The sequence below is a fragment of the Myxine glutinosa genome, chromosome 5 (genome assembly GCF_964187855.1).
Source record: "Myxine glutinosa chromosome 5, kmMyxGlut1.1, whole genome shotgun sequence".
Taxonomy (NCBI): Eukaryota; Metazoa; Chordata; class Myxini; order Myxiniformes; family Myxinidae; genus Myxine; species Myxine glutinosa.
Window position 1 is genome coordinate 154,845,987 of NC_136265.1, and position 18,331 is coordinate 154,864,317.

Sequence of the window (18,331 nt, forward strand, 5' to 3'; positions counted from 1 at the left end):
TTTTTGGGTGTGGCCTTGTTTAGTATGAGCTAGTCTATTGTTCTGTCGCATCCTCTTTTACATCCCTCCTGTTCTGCCTCTAGGCCTCCTTCCTGTGTGAGGTGAGGTATATCATTTCTGTGATGATTCCTGTCAGGAGTTTGTACGTTGTTGGCAGATAGGTTATTTATTGGTCTATACTTGAGGTAGTTGGGTCTCTTCAGACTTTGGAATGAGGAAGGTTTTACCTACTAAGAACCTCTCATCCAAGGCCTCCTCCTCTTCGAGATGTTTGTTGAATGCTCGAACGTAGTGATTGTGTCGGCCATCTAGTTGCTTCAACCAGAAGTTTGGAATTCAATCCAAACTTTTTAAGGATTTATAGTTTGGCATTTTTGCTGGGTGTTGTTTTATTTTTTCTTTATTAAAAATCACTGGAGGCATTTCCTTTCGATGTACTGGCGTGACTCGGCGCGCTCCACGCACCTCACCACACATCGTTTCAGAGGAATCGGTAGCTTTGACCATTTTTGGTGTCTTTTGTTTTGAGTTAATGGTGTTTTGGGTCTTCGGGCCATTTGGGTCTTCAGGGTATTTTGGATCCTCTGGCTCTTTAAGTGTATTTTGGGTCTTTGGGGTGTTTTGGGTCGTCGGGCTCTTTGGATCTTGGGTGTCTTCAGGGGTTTTTGGGTCTTCAGCGGCTTTTGTTTCCTCTGGGTCTTTAAGAGTCTTCTGGGTATTTAAGGGTATTTTGGATCTTTTGGTTCTTCAGGGTCTTTGGGGTATTTTGGGTCTTTTGATTCTTCAGAGTATTTTGGGTCTTCAGGGTCCTTTTGAGCCTCTAGGCCGTCAAGGGTGTTTTGGGTCTTCAGGGTCTTTTGGGTCTTGAAGGGTATTTTGGGTCTTCAGGGGTCTTGGTGGTCTTAAGGGTCTTGGGGGAATTAAAGGGTCATAAAAGGTCTGAGGGGTCTCAGCAGTCTAAACGTAATTAAGAGGGTTAATTAAGAGGATGTTAAATTTATTTGAAGAAGAAGAAGACGTTTTCGTCGCATATAAACATAACGACATACATAATGACATAACCATATACGTTTGCTCTATCATAAATAAGATTTTTTCCTCCAAGTTTTGGATCCAATCCACCTCCTTGTTGTGTTCTTTTGTGTTCTCAGATTCCTTTCCAGGAATTTTCAAGTTTATCTTTGGTGGGGCAGATTTGATACATTTTGCTTTTATTTCCCAAGTTCGCTGGAGAATCTATTCAGGTTATTTTCAAATATGTGGTTTTGTTTTGTCCCTGTGTTGACTTAGTCAGTTTTTTTTTTTAAATCTTTCTTGCGATCATCTCTGTTTTGGGATTGCTTTCAGCAACCATTACCTCAAGGTCTTTATTTCCAATTTTGTATTTGTTTTTTATTTTTGGGATTCTCCTCATTAGTTTTGCGCTTCGATTTTCCCCTTGTAAATTGCTGTATATGTCCATTTTTTTTTCTCCTAAATTGCTCACTTTTCTCTCAGGTGCTCCCTTTGTGCCTTTAGCCTCCCTTTCCATGGTGGTGCCTGGTCTCTGACTGCATGGGCTCGTTTGCTCTTCTCATGATGTTGTTTTCTTGTTATTTTTCTTGCATGAACAGTGCCGCTGCAAAGCTCATGACCTGGAGTTCCTTTAATGGGGATGATTTTTGTACCAATCTCTTGAGTGCTTTGTAAGGTACAAATCAAATTCTTAAGGCTCTTCTTTGGGCTATGATAAGTGAATGAAACTTATTTTGTGTTGGTATATGCGCAACTGCCCATACAATATTACAAATAGTACAGCATTCCAGAGAGCGCATACCTCCACCAGGTTGAACATTTTACAGTTTGTATCCCACTGATAAGCCGGATCTGTATCAGGACCTCAACCTAAATCTAATCGCTCGTTCTTAGCACCTACCCAACTCATCCACCAAGTTTTGTCATAACTCATCCACAACCTTTTGAAATATTGATGTATGTCGTTTTTGGCCCCATCCGTCAATGGTAAACAATCACTTATAAATCACTAGAAATCACAACCTCCATCTCCGCAAGGACCAGTCCATACCTGCGATGTTTGTGGTAGACGTTGTGGGTCCTGCATTTGACTGTGCAGCCGATAATACATTTGACTATAATCACTTACAATCACAATTACTGCTTCTCTTACTCTTCCTCCTCTTCTTTGATGCAGATGATGAAGGTGAAGGTATGGCCGTTTTTAAGGAGGGCTTTTGACTTTTGACTCAGAAAGCTGCAATGAGAGGATTTTCCCAGGCAAGCCTGACGTTTTGAGAAGTGAAAGATATTTGTGGCACCTGGGTGGTGGAGGAAAGTCGATGATGGATTGACTGCTCCAGAAAAGGAGGCAGCAGCGGCAATAGAAGGCCTCATTTCACGGCAGCAGCTTGTGCTATGCAGTGAGGCCAGGTCACCTCTGTACGGTGGCGTGACTCCAGTGGAGAGTTCCCTGTGAGCAAAATATGGCACCTCGGGTGGTGGAGGAAAGTTGAGGATGGATTGACTGCTCCAGAAAAGAAGGCAGCAGCGGCAATAGAAGGCCTCATTTCACGGCAGCAGCTTGTGCTATGCAGTGAGGCCAGGTCACCTCTGTATGGTGGGTGACTCCAGTGGAGAGTTCCCTGTGAGCAAAATGCTTTGAAGCTGAGACTTCAAAGATCAGTGAGACCACAAAGCCAGAGAGGAACTACGGAGTGTGGATCGTTCTGTCCTCCATCATCCTGGTCCCTGTACGTTGGCGGCTACCTTCATTGGGGCGTCTCAATGTCTCATGGTGCTGATTGTTCCGTGCTCCATCACCCTTGTGCCACTTTTCAATTTCAACCGATTTCAGTGCCTTAGTATTTTCCATTTCCCTCTCCACACTAAAGGTATTGGAATTTCTCCAGGAACGATGTGGATTTGACTTGGTTCTCGAGGTACTGCACCTGATTACAATTGCCATTTGGAGGGGAGCAATCGTCAACCTGTGCTGGATCCCATTGCGCATGTAAGCATCGGGAGAACGAGGACTCCGACCTTGTGGTCAAGCGTGCGCTCGAATCCGAATGTGTTACCCAAATCCCTTTGGGGCCGCCAGAAATTGTGCGTCTTTTCAAGGAAAAGATTGTAAAAAGATGACAATCCCAGTGGGACACCACCACTAAAGGTAGCTTTTGTTGCAGGATGAATCCGGTGGTTACCCCCCCCCCCCCCCATGCTCTGTTAGGCTGTAACGGATTTCCCGCAGAGACCAGGTGGCTAAGATTTGGACAACTGTCACCTTCATTTGTACCTTCACAGGATAGGGTGTCATCCCACCGGGACCTGCGCCACCTGTAGGAAACCCGAAGATTTAACCCACTCGTTTCAAGAGTGCCACCTATATCTATATATATGATTCACCCACGTTGCTCCTATTTAAAATCACTAGGGCATGCCCGTACTATATATATATCTAAAATTATATCCCCCCCCTCTATTTACATGAAATGGTTTGGTCCATGAAATGTTTTGGTCCATTCGCAACGCCAAAGCGAACGGCGAACGCTTTACATGAAATGGTTTGGTTCATGAAATGTTTTGGTCCATTCGCAACGCCAAAGCGAACGGCGAACGGCTTGCGAGTACAGTGACAACCCCCCCCCCCGCCCCCCTCTATTTACATGAAATGGTTTTTATTAGTTTTAAAACATAGTTTAACGCCAACATAGCGGCAACATAGTTTGCAAACGTGAAATAAATGAATACGCTCTCAAATGTGCCATCCGAGGCAGAGTGTGTTCGCCACGTTCGGCACACGCGATAGCTCGCTGCTCTCTGATTGGTTGAATCGTTTTTTGGACATAGCTCGGTAAGTAATTGTCCGATTAATATGAAACCTTGAAAAGGCACATCCTCGGGTCCCCAGCAATATACCTGGCAAGTTTAAAGTATATCGGACCCGTGGTTGTCGAGAAACAGCGGTCACAGACAAACAAACAAACACACAGAGATTACTGGAATTATAGATAGACTAGGACGTGCCCGTACGTGGGTGCCCGTTCCTTGCCAAAAAAAAAAAAAAAAAAAATTTGTGTAGGGGTGTGTGTGTGTAAACATCCTAGGGCGTGCCCGTACGTGGGTGCAAAAAAACATGCGTGCAAACAACAACAACAAAAAAAAACTTTGAAACCACGTGGCAGTAACGACCACAGAACCCCCCCCCTCTATTTACATGAATGGTTTGGTCCATTCGCAACGACCACAGAACCCCCCCCTCTATTTACATGCAATGGTTTGGTCCATTCGCAACGCCAAAGCGAACGGCGAACGGCTAAATCGCCATAGCTCGGTAAGTACTTGTCCGATTAATTTCAAACCTTGAAAAGGCACATCCTCGGGTCCCCAGCAATATACCTGGCAAGTTTCAAGTATATCGGACCGGTAGTTGTCGAGAAACAGCGGTCACAGACAAACATACACACATACACACATACACACATACACACATACACACATACAAACACACATACACACAGAGATTAATGGAATTATAGATAGATTAGAGACGAGAGGCGGGGATTGGCATGTCTGATCTGCCGATCATTTTCGGTCATCTAAACCAGAAGCATCCTCGACTTTGCAAGGCAGTTCTAAGATTTGTAAAAGCGAGCGGGAGACCTATGTAGTTTTATGGATCTCCCAAAAACTCCTTGTTTCACCGCAGTTATGTTCGGGGGCGTGGCGTGTATAGAGCCTCGCGGCACTTAAATATCTTTAAAAAGAAGAAGAGGAAGAATACTTATGCGAAGAAGAAGAAGTCTAAGGGCCTACACTCTGCTTACGTGTGCAGGGGTAGCTCCTCTGCTCACCATAGGATCTTTAACGTCCACCAACTAATGCCAGCAGACGCCATACATACCGCGTTTAACACACATCCGATGGCCGGCGCGCACATAGTGATTCATCGATCGCCCAGCCTGCAAAACACCAGGGTGAGAGTTTATAACTGGGTCTGGGTCAAGATTCAAACGCGGGATAGACAGCTCAGAGGCGAGTGCGCAGACCTCTCTTCAGACTCTTCTGCCAACCCCAAATCCCCAATCAATATACAGTATAGCCCGTGTAAAATTTCCGAGGGAAATCTATTTATTATGTATACACATCTGGAGGAATGTTGCCTCGCCCCCTTTTCTCATACCCATATACTGTACTGTACTGTACGTATAAATACCGCTTCCCCTCAGAGTCAGCTCCCACCCTCTTTCCACCAGCCTCCGGCCAACCTCCTTTTTTATTTTCGCAATTTAAATTTTAACAATAAAAAATTCCTCTCCTTAACATATATAATAAATATATGGTTAAGAAGCAAATAAAATTCATACATATTTGTAAGTAAAATAAATCAAGCGGGTACGAAGTGAAAAAGCTCTGAATATCCAGTTAAGAATTTTTTATATTTTTTTTCTCCAGAGTTTATACATTTTTCTTATTATTAAGTCACATTTATTTTGGAGGAGGAGGAAATAAAAGAAAACAACACAAGTCTAATTGAGAGATTTTCCTTACGTGGAGTGTATAGATTCAGTAGATCTGAGCGAAGCAGGCACGTTGTTCCCCCATAGTGCTTTGCGCTCGGCAGGAAGTACCTTTTTGAAGATGGAGTCCTGCTGTTGAGGGTGACGTCCTTATCGGTACGTCTCAATTAAAAACACCGTCACAAGGCCTCCGCGTATCGACCCCCTGGCCATACAACGAACACGGGTCGTGTCCTCTGCACGGTCGTGAACCTCGAATCGGAAAGATTCACTCTGATATCGAGTGTTACATCGTAGTTTGTAAGTGTTACTGTTAGTGAAACCGCAGTTTGTCATTGGTTTCGGGGCGTCTTGGGAGGATGGTGAGGAGGAAAGGTGTTCTAGTAAACGGACACCTCCACCCAAAGGACAATCTGGTCGTTGTTGAACACGTCGTTATGACTTGCGAGATGTTCCACTTGGTAAAGTGTCCACTCGGTTAACTTGTTTAACTTTCCAGCTGTTGTTGCGCAATTGTTTAATTAAAGGCAACAAATCATCGGGGGGGGAGGACGAGGAGGACTGCGAGGTTCGGGGTTAATAATGAAGAAGAAGAAGATTGCCAGTGGGTGGAGTTGTGTCCACTTTCGACTAAAAAGTTTCCAACGTGTAGCTAGCTGACCCTTACAATAGAAAAATGACGTCACTTCATGCTTCGATAGCGGCTTTGCATGAATTTGCCACATACCTGAAGTTTTGTTGTGTTTGCTAGGTGGTGGTGGTGGCGGCCCAAAAAATTATAAAGCAGGGCCAACTGGAAGGAATGCCATCGCTGGTGGGAAACGGGACGGAACGGCCAGGGCAGGCGGCCCGCGGATTAAAGGTGCCCACTGGCAAGCAGGAGCCACCATGTGTATGTTGTGATGGCCACCAGGACATCGAGGCCTTCGCAAAGGAAGGGGCGAGTCGTGTGCAGCTGTTCGGTGACCGGGACAAGGTGGGGAATGGGATGGATACGGAAGGCATGAATGGACAACCTTTTCAATGTGATCATACCCAAAGGGAAGTCCTTGCCAAAGAAGATGGAAACAATTATTCCGTACAGGATGCATCTGAAGTGCAAATCAAGGCAAGTTGTACTCCACGAGTACGTTGCTCTTTGGGGTGAAGGTCTCCCCAGTGTTCTGATGCTGGGGTTGTTGAGAATAGATCTGCTTTAAGCATTTCTGTGTTTTAAGTTGCACATTGGTAGGTGTTGTAAAACAGACGCATGCTTCATGATGGTGAATGGTTCGAATACCTGAGGATGTCGTTGCATGTGATACGTGCAGGTGGTTGCCTCGGTTTGAGCCTGCTTAACCTGGGCCCTTTGCCACTATGAATGTGAATCATCAACAAATGGCTTCTTTATACCTCCGACGTTGCTAAAAAAAAAAAGCTTACGATACTTTTGTGTTACCAACAGGGTGATGCGAGCAATTTTGAATCGTCCTGTCCCACGATACCAAAACGTGAGTGTTACTTGCTGTTCCTATCATACTGACGTGATAACACCTTTGCTGTACATTACTCTGCAAAACCTTCAATATACTTGTGGATCAGTTGCTACTTGCAAATGACAAGCAATAAGCAAGGATAGGGTAAGAAACTAGAACAGCATTCGGTAGAGCGCATACCTCCGCCAGGCTGAGCAGTTTACGTTTTGTATCCCATTGATAGGCTGGATCTGGATGCGGATCCAGGCCCGGACCTGGATCCGGACCTGGATCCGGACCTGGATCCGGACCTCAATCCGGATCTGGATCTGGATCTGGAACTGGATCTGGACCATAATCAAATTGGCTTGTTCTTGTTACCTACCCATCCTGGTGTGTACCCTGGTTAGAATAGGTACACCGTATCCCTGCGTGTCGTAAGAGGCGACAAAGAGGGTTGGCGTCAGGAAGGGCATCCGGCCATAAAAACATTTCCTCAAAAAGAGAACCATGACAATTACAACTACATATGGGCAGGGTACAGCCCGAAGTGGAGATCTGTTTCTGAGGTTTGGGACATGGAATGTAGGGACAATGACAGGGAGATCAGGAGAAGTGGTGGAAGTATTGGTCAGAAGAAGAGTGGACATATGTTGTGTGCAAGAGACGAGATGGAAGGGAAGTGGTGTGAGAATGGTGAAGGGTAGGCAGGGACAGAAATACAAGTTTGTGTGGCAAGGGTGCCTGGAGGGCGTGAATGGTGTTGGTGTCCTGTTTTCTGAGGAGTTTGTAGACAGTGTGGTGAGTGTGACGAGAGTGAGTAATAGGTTGATGATGGTGAAAAGGATGATTGGAAACCTCTTGGTGAACGTCATCTCGGGATATGCTCTGCAGGTTGGTCGGGGCGATGAAGAGAAGGACAAGTTCTGGTGTGCGATAGAGAAGCTGATGGAAAACGTGAAAGATGAGGAAGTTGTTGTGGTAGGAGGAGACCTAAATGGACATGTGGGAAGGAGTATGGACGGTTTTGAGGGAGTTAATGGGGGTTACGGATATGGTGTGAGAAATGGAGAAGGTGAAAGGATTTTGGAGTTTGCTGATGGAGCTGATTTGTTGATTTGTAATACTCAGTTCCAGAAAGGGGATAATAAGCTTGTTACATACACGACAGGTGGGTCGACGACAACCGTTGATTACCTGACGGTGCGTAGGCGAGATAGGGGGCACCTCCGGCACACAAAGGTGATCCCGGGGGAGGAGGACCACTTCACAGCCACTTCACAGCCACCACCACTTCACAGCACCACTTGGTTGTCTGCGACGTAAGGGTGAAAGGTGCGAGGAGAGCTCGGCGGGTGAAGTACCAACCAAGAATGAAGGTGTGGAGGTTGAAAGAGGTGACAATAAGGGAGGCATTAAAAGAGAGGCTGAGTAGGGCAGAGGATGATGTGGTTGAGCTTGAACGTGGTTGGATGTCAATGAAAGATAGTCTGTTGGGAGCCGTTGGTGAGGTATGTGGATGGACAAAAGGACCACCGAGGCACTCGGAAACATGGTGGTGGGATGATGAAGTTGGAAAGAGGATTGACGAGAAGAAGAAGAAGTTCATGGAGTGGCAGAAGGCGAAGGGTACGGGAGCAGAAAAAGCAGAGCATGAAAGTTAGAAGGCTGCCAAGAAAGAGGTGGCAAAGGCGCAGGAGGCATGTAGGAAAATGTTCGGAGAACGCTTGGATTCGGAAGAGGGTCAGAGAGTGGTATTCAGGATTGCAAAGCGGATAGCGAAAGAGAGGTGTGATGTGATGGGGGTGAGTTGCTTGACGGATGAAGTGGGACAAATCGTTGAGGACCCAGATGGAATTAAAGGAAGATGGAAAAAATATATGGAAATGCTGTTGAATACAGAGAATGAATGGGATGGCAACATAGAGAGTAACCCAGTTTTAGGACCGGCAGAGAAGATAACTGAGAAGGAAGTTGAGGAAGCGATAAAAGCAATGAAGACTAGAAAAGCGAGAGGGCCGACGGGAGTTGTGGGAGATATGTTGAAGGCAGCAGGAAGTTGGGGTGTGAAGAGAATGACAGAGATCTGTAATCTGGTGGTGAAAGAAGGCCACATTCCAGTGGATTGGGAACTGAGTACCCTCGTCCCTCTATACAAGGGGAAAGGTGACCCTCTGGAGTGTGGCTCATACCGAGCAATAAAGTTATTGGAGCATGGAATGAAGGTATTGGAAAGGGTGTTGGAGAGGAGGATAAGGAAGAAGGTGAAGATCGACGAAATGCAGCTTGTATTTATGCCAGGAAGAGGAATGACAGATGCGCTCTTTGTTGTGAGGCAGTTGCAGGAGAAGTACATGGAGAAGAGGAAGAAGTTGTTTCTTGGGTTTGTTGATCTGGAGAAAGCATTCGATAGGGTTCCACGCGAAGTATTGACATGGGCATTGAGGAAGTTAGAAGTGGAGGAATGGTTGATCAGAGTAGTGAAGGCAATGTACAAAAGAGCGCGCACAGCTGTAAGGACGAAGGACGGGAACAGTGGTGAGTTTGAGGTGCAGGTGGGAGTGCATCAGGGGTCGGTACTAAGTCCACTACTATTTGTAGCTGTGATGGAGGTGCTGGCTCAGAACGTAAAGGAGGGTTTACCGTGGGAGTTGTTGTATGCAGATGATCTGGTGTTGATTGCGGAAAGTATGGATGGACTGAAGGAAAAGATGAACAAGTGGAAGGAATGTATGGAGACAAAAGGTCTGAAGGTGAATATAGGAATGACGAAGGTGATGGCAAGTTTTAAAGCATGTGGTGAGGTGGAAAGAACTGGGAAGTGGCCATGTGCTGTGTGCAGGAAGGATGTCGGAGTGAACTCCATTCAATGTACAATGTGCGCTGAGTGGGTTCATCAAAAATGTAGCGGTCTGAGAGGGTCATTAACCAGTGTGGCAGCTACATTCAAATGTAAGGTGTGCACAGAGGGAGCTGCAGATGGAGGAAATGTTGAGTTGGATCTTGGAGACGGCGTGAAGCTGGAAGGTGTGAAAACATTTTGCTACCTCGGAGACATGCTGAATGGAGAATGTGGATCAGACTCGGCAACGGTTGCTAGAGTGAGATGTGCATGGAAGAAGTTTCGGGAACTGAGTGGCGTGCTGATGAGGAGGGGAGTGTCGTTGAAGCTGAAGGGAAAGGTGTACGCTGCATGTGTGAGAAGTGTTATGATTTATGGGAGCGAGACATGGGTCATGAATGTAGAGCAGCAACGAAGGCTGGAAAGGGTGGAAATGCGAATGGTTCGGTGGATGTGCGGAGTATTGTTGAGAGAGAGGAAGACAAATGCTGAATTGCAAAAGATGATGGGAATAGAGCCTGTGATTGATGCTGTGAAGAGGAACAGGTTGAGATGGTTTGGTCATGTGTTGAGAAGGATGAAAGTGATTGGTTGAGAAGAGTTATGGAAATGAATGTAGAAGGAAGTAGAGGACGGGGAAGACCGAGAAAGACTTGGCTAAAGATGGTGGAAGAAGAAATGTGGGCAAGGGGGTTAACAAGGAGAGATGCAGAAAATAGGGCAAAATGGAGAAGATTGTCATGGGGACCGCAAGGCTAACCCCCTGCTCTCGCAAGGAAAATGGCCTTAAAATGCATGTTGTTGTTTTGTTGTTGTTGTTACCTACCCAACTCGTCCACCAAGTTTTGTCATAATCCGTCCACAACATTTTTCGATATCCTCCGCACGTAAAAATAAACAGGTGAATACATAACCTCCGTCCACCATTGGTGACTGAGGTAATAACATAGATAACACCCCTCACCCAAGGTTTACATCCAATTTACTGCTTAGGGGTTTCCAGGCCATAATCACCTCCTCTATAGAAGGTGTATAGAGATTGGTGGAGAGGTGAAGAGGTTTGATTTGTGACGACGACAAATTGATTTCATTTTGGTGAAGATCCAGATCTGGATATGACAATTCTTTGAGTGATTCTTCACCATTGAGAGCTTGGGGCAGAAATTATATATAGCACGATATCTCAAAAGGTTGTGTATGGATTCGGACTAAACTTGGTGGATGAGTTGGGTCGGTGATGAGAACAAACTGATTCAATATTTGTGGTGGAGGCGGAGGTACGTGCTCGATCGAGCAACTCCAGGATTCACCCATCCTATTAGTAACCTCATCCTGATGAAATTCCTAATATCCAGGCTTAATCGTGCACCTCAGCTCTTTTGTTGCACTTTTCTCCCACGTGTGGCACTGTCTTCTAGAGGCTGTGCTCTCCCACTCTTCCTTCCAGGGCTTCAATCAGGCAGTACACCACTATTTCATATCATCCTCCATCTCTACCTTCTGTCTTTTTTAACCCCATGAAGCTTACCTAACCCAGCCCTCTTGTATGCTGTGTGCAGGTTACCCTGTGCCCTCCCCTCCCCTCTCCTCTTCCTCTTTCTCTCACCTCTTTTCATGTTCATTCATCCCCTTGCTTGTTTTGTCCACTGTCTGTCTGTCTGTCTGTCTGTCTGTCTGTCTGTCTGTCTGTCTGTCTGTCTGTCGGTCTGTCTGTTACCTTTTACAGTCTGTCACCTTGCTCTTTGATAAATGTGAATCTTGTATTTAAAATTTATTTTATAAAAGGCTCTTTCATGCCGGGCTGCGTACACAATTGAGTTGCATTTCCCTTGTTGTTATTAGTCCCCTACCGGTGTACACCGGAGGGGACTATAGGTTTGCACTCCGTCCCTCCGTCTGTCCGTCTGTCAGTCCGTCACGCAAAGAACAGTTTTCCGGACTTTTTTTCTAAACTCTTAATGCTAATGATTTCGAACTTGGTACATGGTTTCCTCATGATAAGTTACAGATCAAGTTCGAACTTCACGACGTTTCGATCATTTTTGACAAAGTTATGGCACTTTGAACTTTGGGAATTTCCACAACAGTTTTCTGGACGACAGACTGCCGATAGGGGACATGTATTGCAGCGCAATACTCAGAATGCTTGTTTCACTGATAAATTGTGGCAAATATATTTTACATTTGAAGAGCAAATTTTTTGACACCTTTTATTGGAAAGTATAAAACCGTATTGGCTAGAAATTGATGCTAATGCTCATTACTGTAAAGAAGGAGAAGACGTCATGCCTTGGTGTTCCTTGCTCATATCGGCGCTGGGGTTTTTTTGCAGAATAATTTACTCGACAAAAATCTCCTCATCCTTATCATGTTCCCTTTCATTTTGGTAACAAAAGAAAACGAATTGCTTTCTTCAAAATGGAGCAGTTTTGCGGTAATCGTCGATAGAATTTGCAATTTCCTCAAAACAATGGTATGGCCTACTTATCACCACATACATTTATAGATCTGTATTCCGTCGTGTTGGCAGGATGCGTGGGTTCATCAAAAATGTAGTGGTCTGAGAGGGTCATTAACCAGTGTGGGAGCTACATTCAAATGTAAGGTGTGCACAGAGGGAGCTGCAGATGGAGGAAATGTTGAGTTGGATCTTGGAGACGGCGTGAAGCTGGAAGGTGTGAAAACATTTTGCTACCTCGGAGACATGCTGAATGGAGAAGGTGGACCAGACTCGGCAACGGTTGCTAGAGTGAGATGTGCATGGAAGAAGTTTCGGGAACTGAGTGGCGTGCTGATGATGAGGGGAGTGTCGTTGAAGCTGAAGGGAAAGGTGTATGCTGCATGTGTGAGAAGTGTTATGATTTATGGGAGCGAGACATGGGTAATGAACGTAGAGCAGCAACGAAGGCTGGAAAGGGTGGAAATGCGAATGGTTCGACGGATGTGCGGAGTATCGTTGAGAGAGAGGAAGACAAATGATGAATTGCGAAAGATGATGGGAATAGAGCCTGTGATTGATGCTGTGAAGAGGAACAGTTTGAGATGGTTTGGTCATGTGTTGAGGAAGGATGAAAGTGACTGGTTGAGAAGAGTGATGGAAATGAATGTAGAAGGAAGTAGAGGACGGAGAAGACCGAGAAAGACTTGGCTAAAGATGGTCGAAGAAGAAATGCGGGCAAGGGGGTTAACAAGGAGAGATGCAAAAAATAGGGCAAAATGGAGAAGATTGTCATGGGGACCGCAAGGCTAACCCCCGCTCTTGCAGGGAAATGGCCTTAAAATGCCTGTTGTTGTTGTTGTTGTTGTGTTGGCAGGATGGCTAAGAGTTATTCGTACTCACCTTCAAGCTATCTAGCCTGGGTTAGAATCTCGACTCATCTACAAACTGTCGCTCTGTTGTTTTGCATGTGTCGACTCACGTGTCAATGAATAACCAAACTTAAGCTTCTGTCTTCCACAAACAAATTTATATTTTAATGTGAATTTCAAAACTCACATTGGCGATGTAAAAATGTGTGTTAAGGCAGATTTAATAATTGAAGAACATTTTTTTTCTCTTTAAAAAAATGTTATTTTGTGATGACAAATGTTGATCATTGATTTTACCTCTTTCATAAACCAGGTTACTGAGGTCATTTTGGTGTTTGTTCCTTTTGAAGTTGGGGTTCCATTTCGCTTTATCTCTGACTAGCAGGAGTAGCCGGCATTGCCTGGGGAGGGGGGGGGGGGGGCGTTGGCTTTGACAGGCCCCTCTGTTTGGGGGGTGTGGGGGGGGAGGGGAGAAGGGAAGGAGGAAAAACTTTCCCATGCAAAGAGTGCTTTAACCTCAGTTTTGCACAGGCAAAAAAGGAAATTGTAACACCCTCTGCCACCATCACCAGGTGGCGCTACACGGTACACATTTACATAGAGAATTTACGCCCCTCTCCCGGTCACCCACACCCCCGAATGAGGCTGCGGCCACATAGCCTATGTTACCCCCCAGACAAAGTTTTATTTGGATTTGTACCCCGAGTAAAGTATAAAAGCGTTTATAGCTGGAGTACCCGGCGTTGCTCAAGCAAAAAAGAAACATTAACATATTTGAAATGAGGGCAAATATAATGGAAAAGCAATTACATCCAAATCAGAAGCCATCACAAATGTCAAATCATCATATTACCTTTTTCGTTGAATATATGTTGCTGAATGTGCTGTTCATCATGTTTCTGAGTTAAGTTTGATGACGTTCAGGAAGAAGAAGAAGAAGAAGCATTATCACCAACTTTGACTGCTTCCGGAATCGTTTTATTATTTGTGTTCAAATGTCTGGTGATTTTTTTGTATTTATTTATGCGAATGTGTACTTGTGTATAACTGTCATTAATCAAAAAGGCTTAGGCACAATAGAGCGATTAAAAAAAAAAAAAAAATGAACTTTTTTGGGGGGGGAAATATTTTTTGGCTTAAAACACTCGCAGGCACTCACTGATGAACCTCTGAAAGTTTGACGAAGATCCGTTCAGCCATCTCTGAGAAAAATGGTGACACACACAGACAGACACATACAGACCAACGGCTCTCTTATGTAGTAGATTACCTGTCGGGGATATGTTTGAATGGTTGGGGTTATTGAAATTGATGAAGGAATGGGAGGGGAGTGGAAACATGGAATGCAGATTTGTTCAAAAAGTTCTGTATTTATTTATTTACTTATTTATTCACATACACTTCACTATGTACACTACCAACACGAGACTTTGGATTATATTATATATATATATATATACTGTATATGTATATATATGTATTATATGCACACGAGCGAGGTACCCGTGCCATGCATGGGTGGGGAGCTGAAAGCAAGCAAACAATGCGGAAATGGTGAATGGGAAACCATGAACCAATAAATTCCACATTCCTGTGCCACCTGTAGTCGACCATCAAGCATGGACAGCAGGTTCGTGAAGGACTTGCACTGCAGGTTCGTGAAACGCACCCTGTTTGAATTGTCTTATACACAGTCAATGGCGAATCTGCATATGGCGATCCGCGAATGTCACAGTTAGAAAGTAGAAACCCTCATGTCATTTCCTCATTCATTTGAACTCAATATCTCTTTTCATTCCAAACAGCATAACTCCAATCACAAATTAAAGGGCATAAATATAAAAAATGAACCTTTACCAACACTCGTGACATAAACAAATATTTAATCCATGCTGACGTTATATCCGGATATGGAGCAGTTCTGCACGGTTGGAAATTCAAACATTCCAATCATAATTTGATACTACAACAAAATACTGTGTTAAATGACGATTGTATTGATATACAGTATTATCAAACGAGCTCATTATTGTCATGTGTTCACTTCCGGATTCGGAGCATCTCGGTATCGAGTCAATTTTAAAATCAATTTTTTTGAGGAATTTATGAACCCTTGTTATTTTGAATGCCATAGAATGCCATTTTGAATGCCATGAAATGCATGCCATAGAACCCTACCTTACAACATCTGCTGGGACCCCAAAACGTTCCACAGGAGGTTTGGCGAGGCTAGCCCCAAAACTGAGGGAGTAGTTTAGGGACGGACAGACGGACAGACGGACAGACAGACACTCCTGTTTTATAATTACTTTAATTACTTTACTTTACTTTACTTTACTTACTCCTTTACTTTACTGAATAAGAAACAACCTTTTGAGCAACAGGACATTACTTACTCCTTTACTATTTCCACTACCAACACGTAACTTTGGATGATTTATTTATTTATATACACCATTATCTCCACTGCCAGCACACGACTTTGGATTATTTATTTATATATTCTTACGATCACCAAGACTGACATACCATCGTAAGTTATTTATTTATATACCTTTTACCTTTGCAAATTTGTTACTTGTGAAAATTTTAAAAATTTCAACTACGTATATTGATTGGTTGTGTGTGTTATTCTGTCTGTCTGTTTGTCAATTGCCTACATGTCGCAATTCTAAACGTATAGTCATGAAACTTTACCAAGTTGTAGAGAGTCCCAACTGAGAAGCCTATTGATTTTGAGGTCAAAGATCATCTTGAGGTCAAATTTCTAAAACGGTCATTTTTCATGGACCGATTGACTTGAAAGTTGAACAGGATTTGCATATTGGGTAACTGAATTAGGAAAGCAACTATTTTTGAGGTCACAAAGTCAAACTTTTGAAATCATCAAATTTAATCTGAAAAATAATCAATTTTCATCTGATTGACTTAAAATTTGAAGAGGATTTGCACGTCAAGTCTGCCAATTTAACGACCAATTATTTTTGAGGTTAACATATAGGCCAAATTTCTAAAATTGTCAATTTTCACCTGATTGACTTTAAATTTGAAGAGGATTTGCATGTCAGGCCACTGAATTCAACCACCAATTATTTTAAGGTCAACATAAGCCAAAGCTCAACAACTTATTTTAAGGATTTCACAAGTATTGAACTATGCATGACATTTTTTTGTTTTGTTTATTTGTTTACTTATTTATAAATGTAAAATATACACGCCATTTTTTAAGCTGTTTGGGGCTGTGTCCTCGATTAGAACTTGCACCTTTGTTAAAGCTCTACTGGTTAACACGTAATCGCAAGTAAAAGTGAGTGTTAACAGAATTGTTGTTCACTTTTAATTTTAGGAAAAGTAGTTTAGCATTTATCACACCCTAGGAAACCCCGCCAACCAACACAGGTGTTAAACAGACATATATTTGCTAAGTATCAATGTATATATTTTTAGCTGTTTGCTTCCTGTCATGATGGCAGTGTTGGCTGGGGAGATGGAAGCTCAATGGCGATTTCGGGGACCTCCTCGCGGGGTGGCAGATCCAGAGGAATACGCTTTGTGCGAAGGGTAAGAATCCACAAAGCAAACATTATTTCTATATATTACATGTTGCCAGTGCATGCTGCCTCAATTGGCTGTTTCTCTAACCAGTTTTGCACTATAAATGTTTAAATATGTTATTTACCACTTATTGCTGGTGACGTACGTCGTTTCCACACACTGGGTTTGTCTGACTGAAGAAGAAACAACCTTTTGAGCAACAGGAGATTACTTACTCCTTCTCTTTGCGTTTTTTTTTTTTTTTGAATAGTCTCTGTTTGTAAGGTTATGTGAGATCTTGAACACTAAGTGCTTCAATGAGTTTATGCTCATTCCCATGTCTATTGAGCTTTTGGTTTTCACATGGTGAAGTTTCCTGGATGGGTTTTTTTTATACCTCAATTATTCATATAAATAAGGGAGTTTTGTAATGTGCTTTAATAACTCGACATTTTCAAAATGAGATCTATTGTTCTTCAGGATAACATGAATTACAATTATTGGCTACTGTGTTTATATCGGGCACACCATAGTGCTGGGGCAAGTGTTTTGGCGGCATCATTGACGATCTTTATTTTCCACCAATATTGCAGGATCAAGATGTATTTGTTTTTTATAAACTCGTGAAAATGAAGTAATTTTGCATGCCATGCTATCAAAACATTATCCTTGCTAATTCCCACTATTTTGTATAGAAGGTCAAGGCTCGTGGAAGAGCTAGTACACTGAAAGAGTCAGGACAGTAGAGAGTGGGTGGAACACCAACAGCAGAGTTGAAGGCCAAAATAGAGGGAAACTTGGACAAACAATGGGTGTGGGGAGGAAAGCAGAGTAGGGGAGCGGTGGATAAGGGTGTACAAGATGGATACAGAAGGAATCTCTCAGGTGGGCTTGGGGATGGGTGATTAACGGGGTAGAAAAGATCATTTGTTTTGGATTGGGGATGTGTTACGGATTCGTCACTTCCGTTGTGGTGGTTTTCATCCACTGTAAATATTTCTGATTCCATGTACTATTATTGTGTTCAAAAGGTTTATTGTTCATTAACTGTTTTCAAAAGGTAAAAAAGTTAATGTTAAAAGAAACAGGAAACCGGATCGGGAATCGGACAACGAAGAAAAAGAAAGAGGGCGGAGCGAGAGAGGTCGGACAAGAAGCATAGCGGCTGCTTGGTCTGGAGCGAACGTTGGCGAGCCAGAGTCACTTGCGAACTTTCGGGTTTCTGGGAAAGGGATTCCTACGACAGAGTTGTCATCGCTGTGACCAGTCAACCCGCGTGTCAGGTTTTGCGATCGATTCAGGAGAGAATCATCGCCGTGCCGTGCGCCACGAGACCGGGTCGTCCGCCATTTTGACTCGCGCAGGACTTGTGCTTCGCTCGCGGTTTTCGTCTCTTTTCGACCATCTCCACCGCATTCAGACGTCGATCTGGGGCATGTGCGTGACGTGGCTTTTTGAAGGTTACTTCGTCCAATACCCGAGGGTGTGATCTCTCAGTCGCCTGTAGGGCGCCTTTGGATTTCCCAGTCGCCTTGAGGGCGCCTTTGTGCAGCTTTGGGCTGTGTGACTGTGCTTGCCATCCGCACGGGATTCTGGTCTCGATTGGACATCGTTCTGGCGATTGCTGGAGCGAATCAACTTCGTCTTGAAGCCGGGAATAAGAGACATTGGGGAAT

The 18,331-nt window shown here is 43.9% G+C and overlaps 1 protein-coding gene across 3 annotated transcripts in view; it reads left to right on the forward strand.

Moving 5' to 3' along the window:
• The first annotated feature begins 5,610 nt into the window (after nucleotides 1-5,610).
• The window catches only part of LOC137426905 (putative helicase with zinc finger domain), a 331,899-nt gene continuing 319,178 nt past the window's right edge, over nucleotides 5,611-18,331 (forward strand). For 2 of the 3 annotated variants that reach the window (XM_068115906.2, XM_068115908.2), the window contains exons 1-4: nucleotides 5,611-5,672; nucleotides 6,268-6,624; nucleotides 6,961-7,006; nucleotides 16,595-16,682. In XM_068115906.2, the coding sequence (XP_067972007.2) occupies nucleotides 6,319-6,624; nucleotides 6,961-7,006; nucleotides 16,595-16,682 (440 nt within the window). In that variant the 5' untranslated portion in view covers nucleotides 5,611-5,672; nucleotides 6,268-6,318. Of the gene's footprint in view, nucleotides 5,817-6,267; nucleotides 6,625-6,960; nucleotides 7,007-16,594; nucleotides 16,683-18,331 lie in introns of all 3 variants that reach the window. The other variant, XM_068115907.2, reaches the window with a different exon arrangement.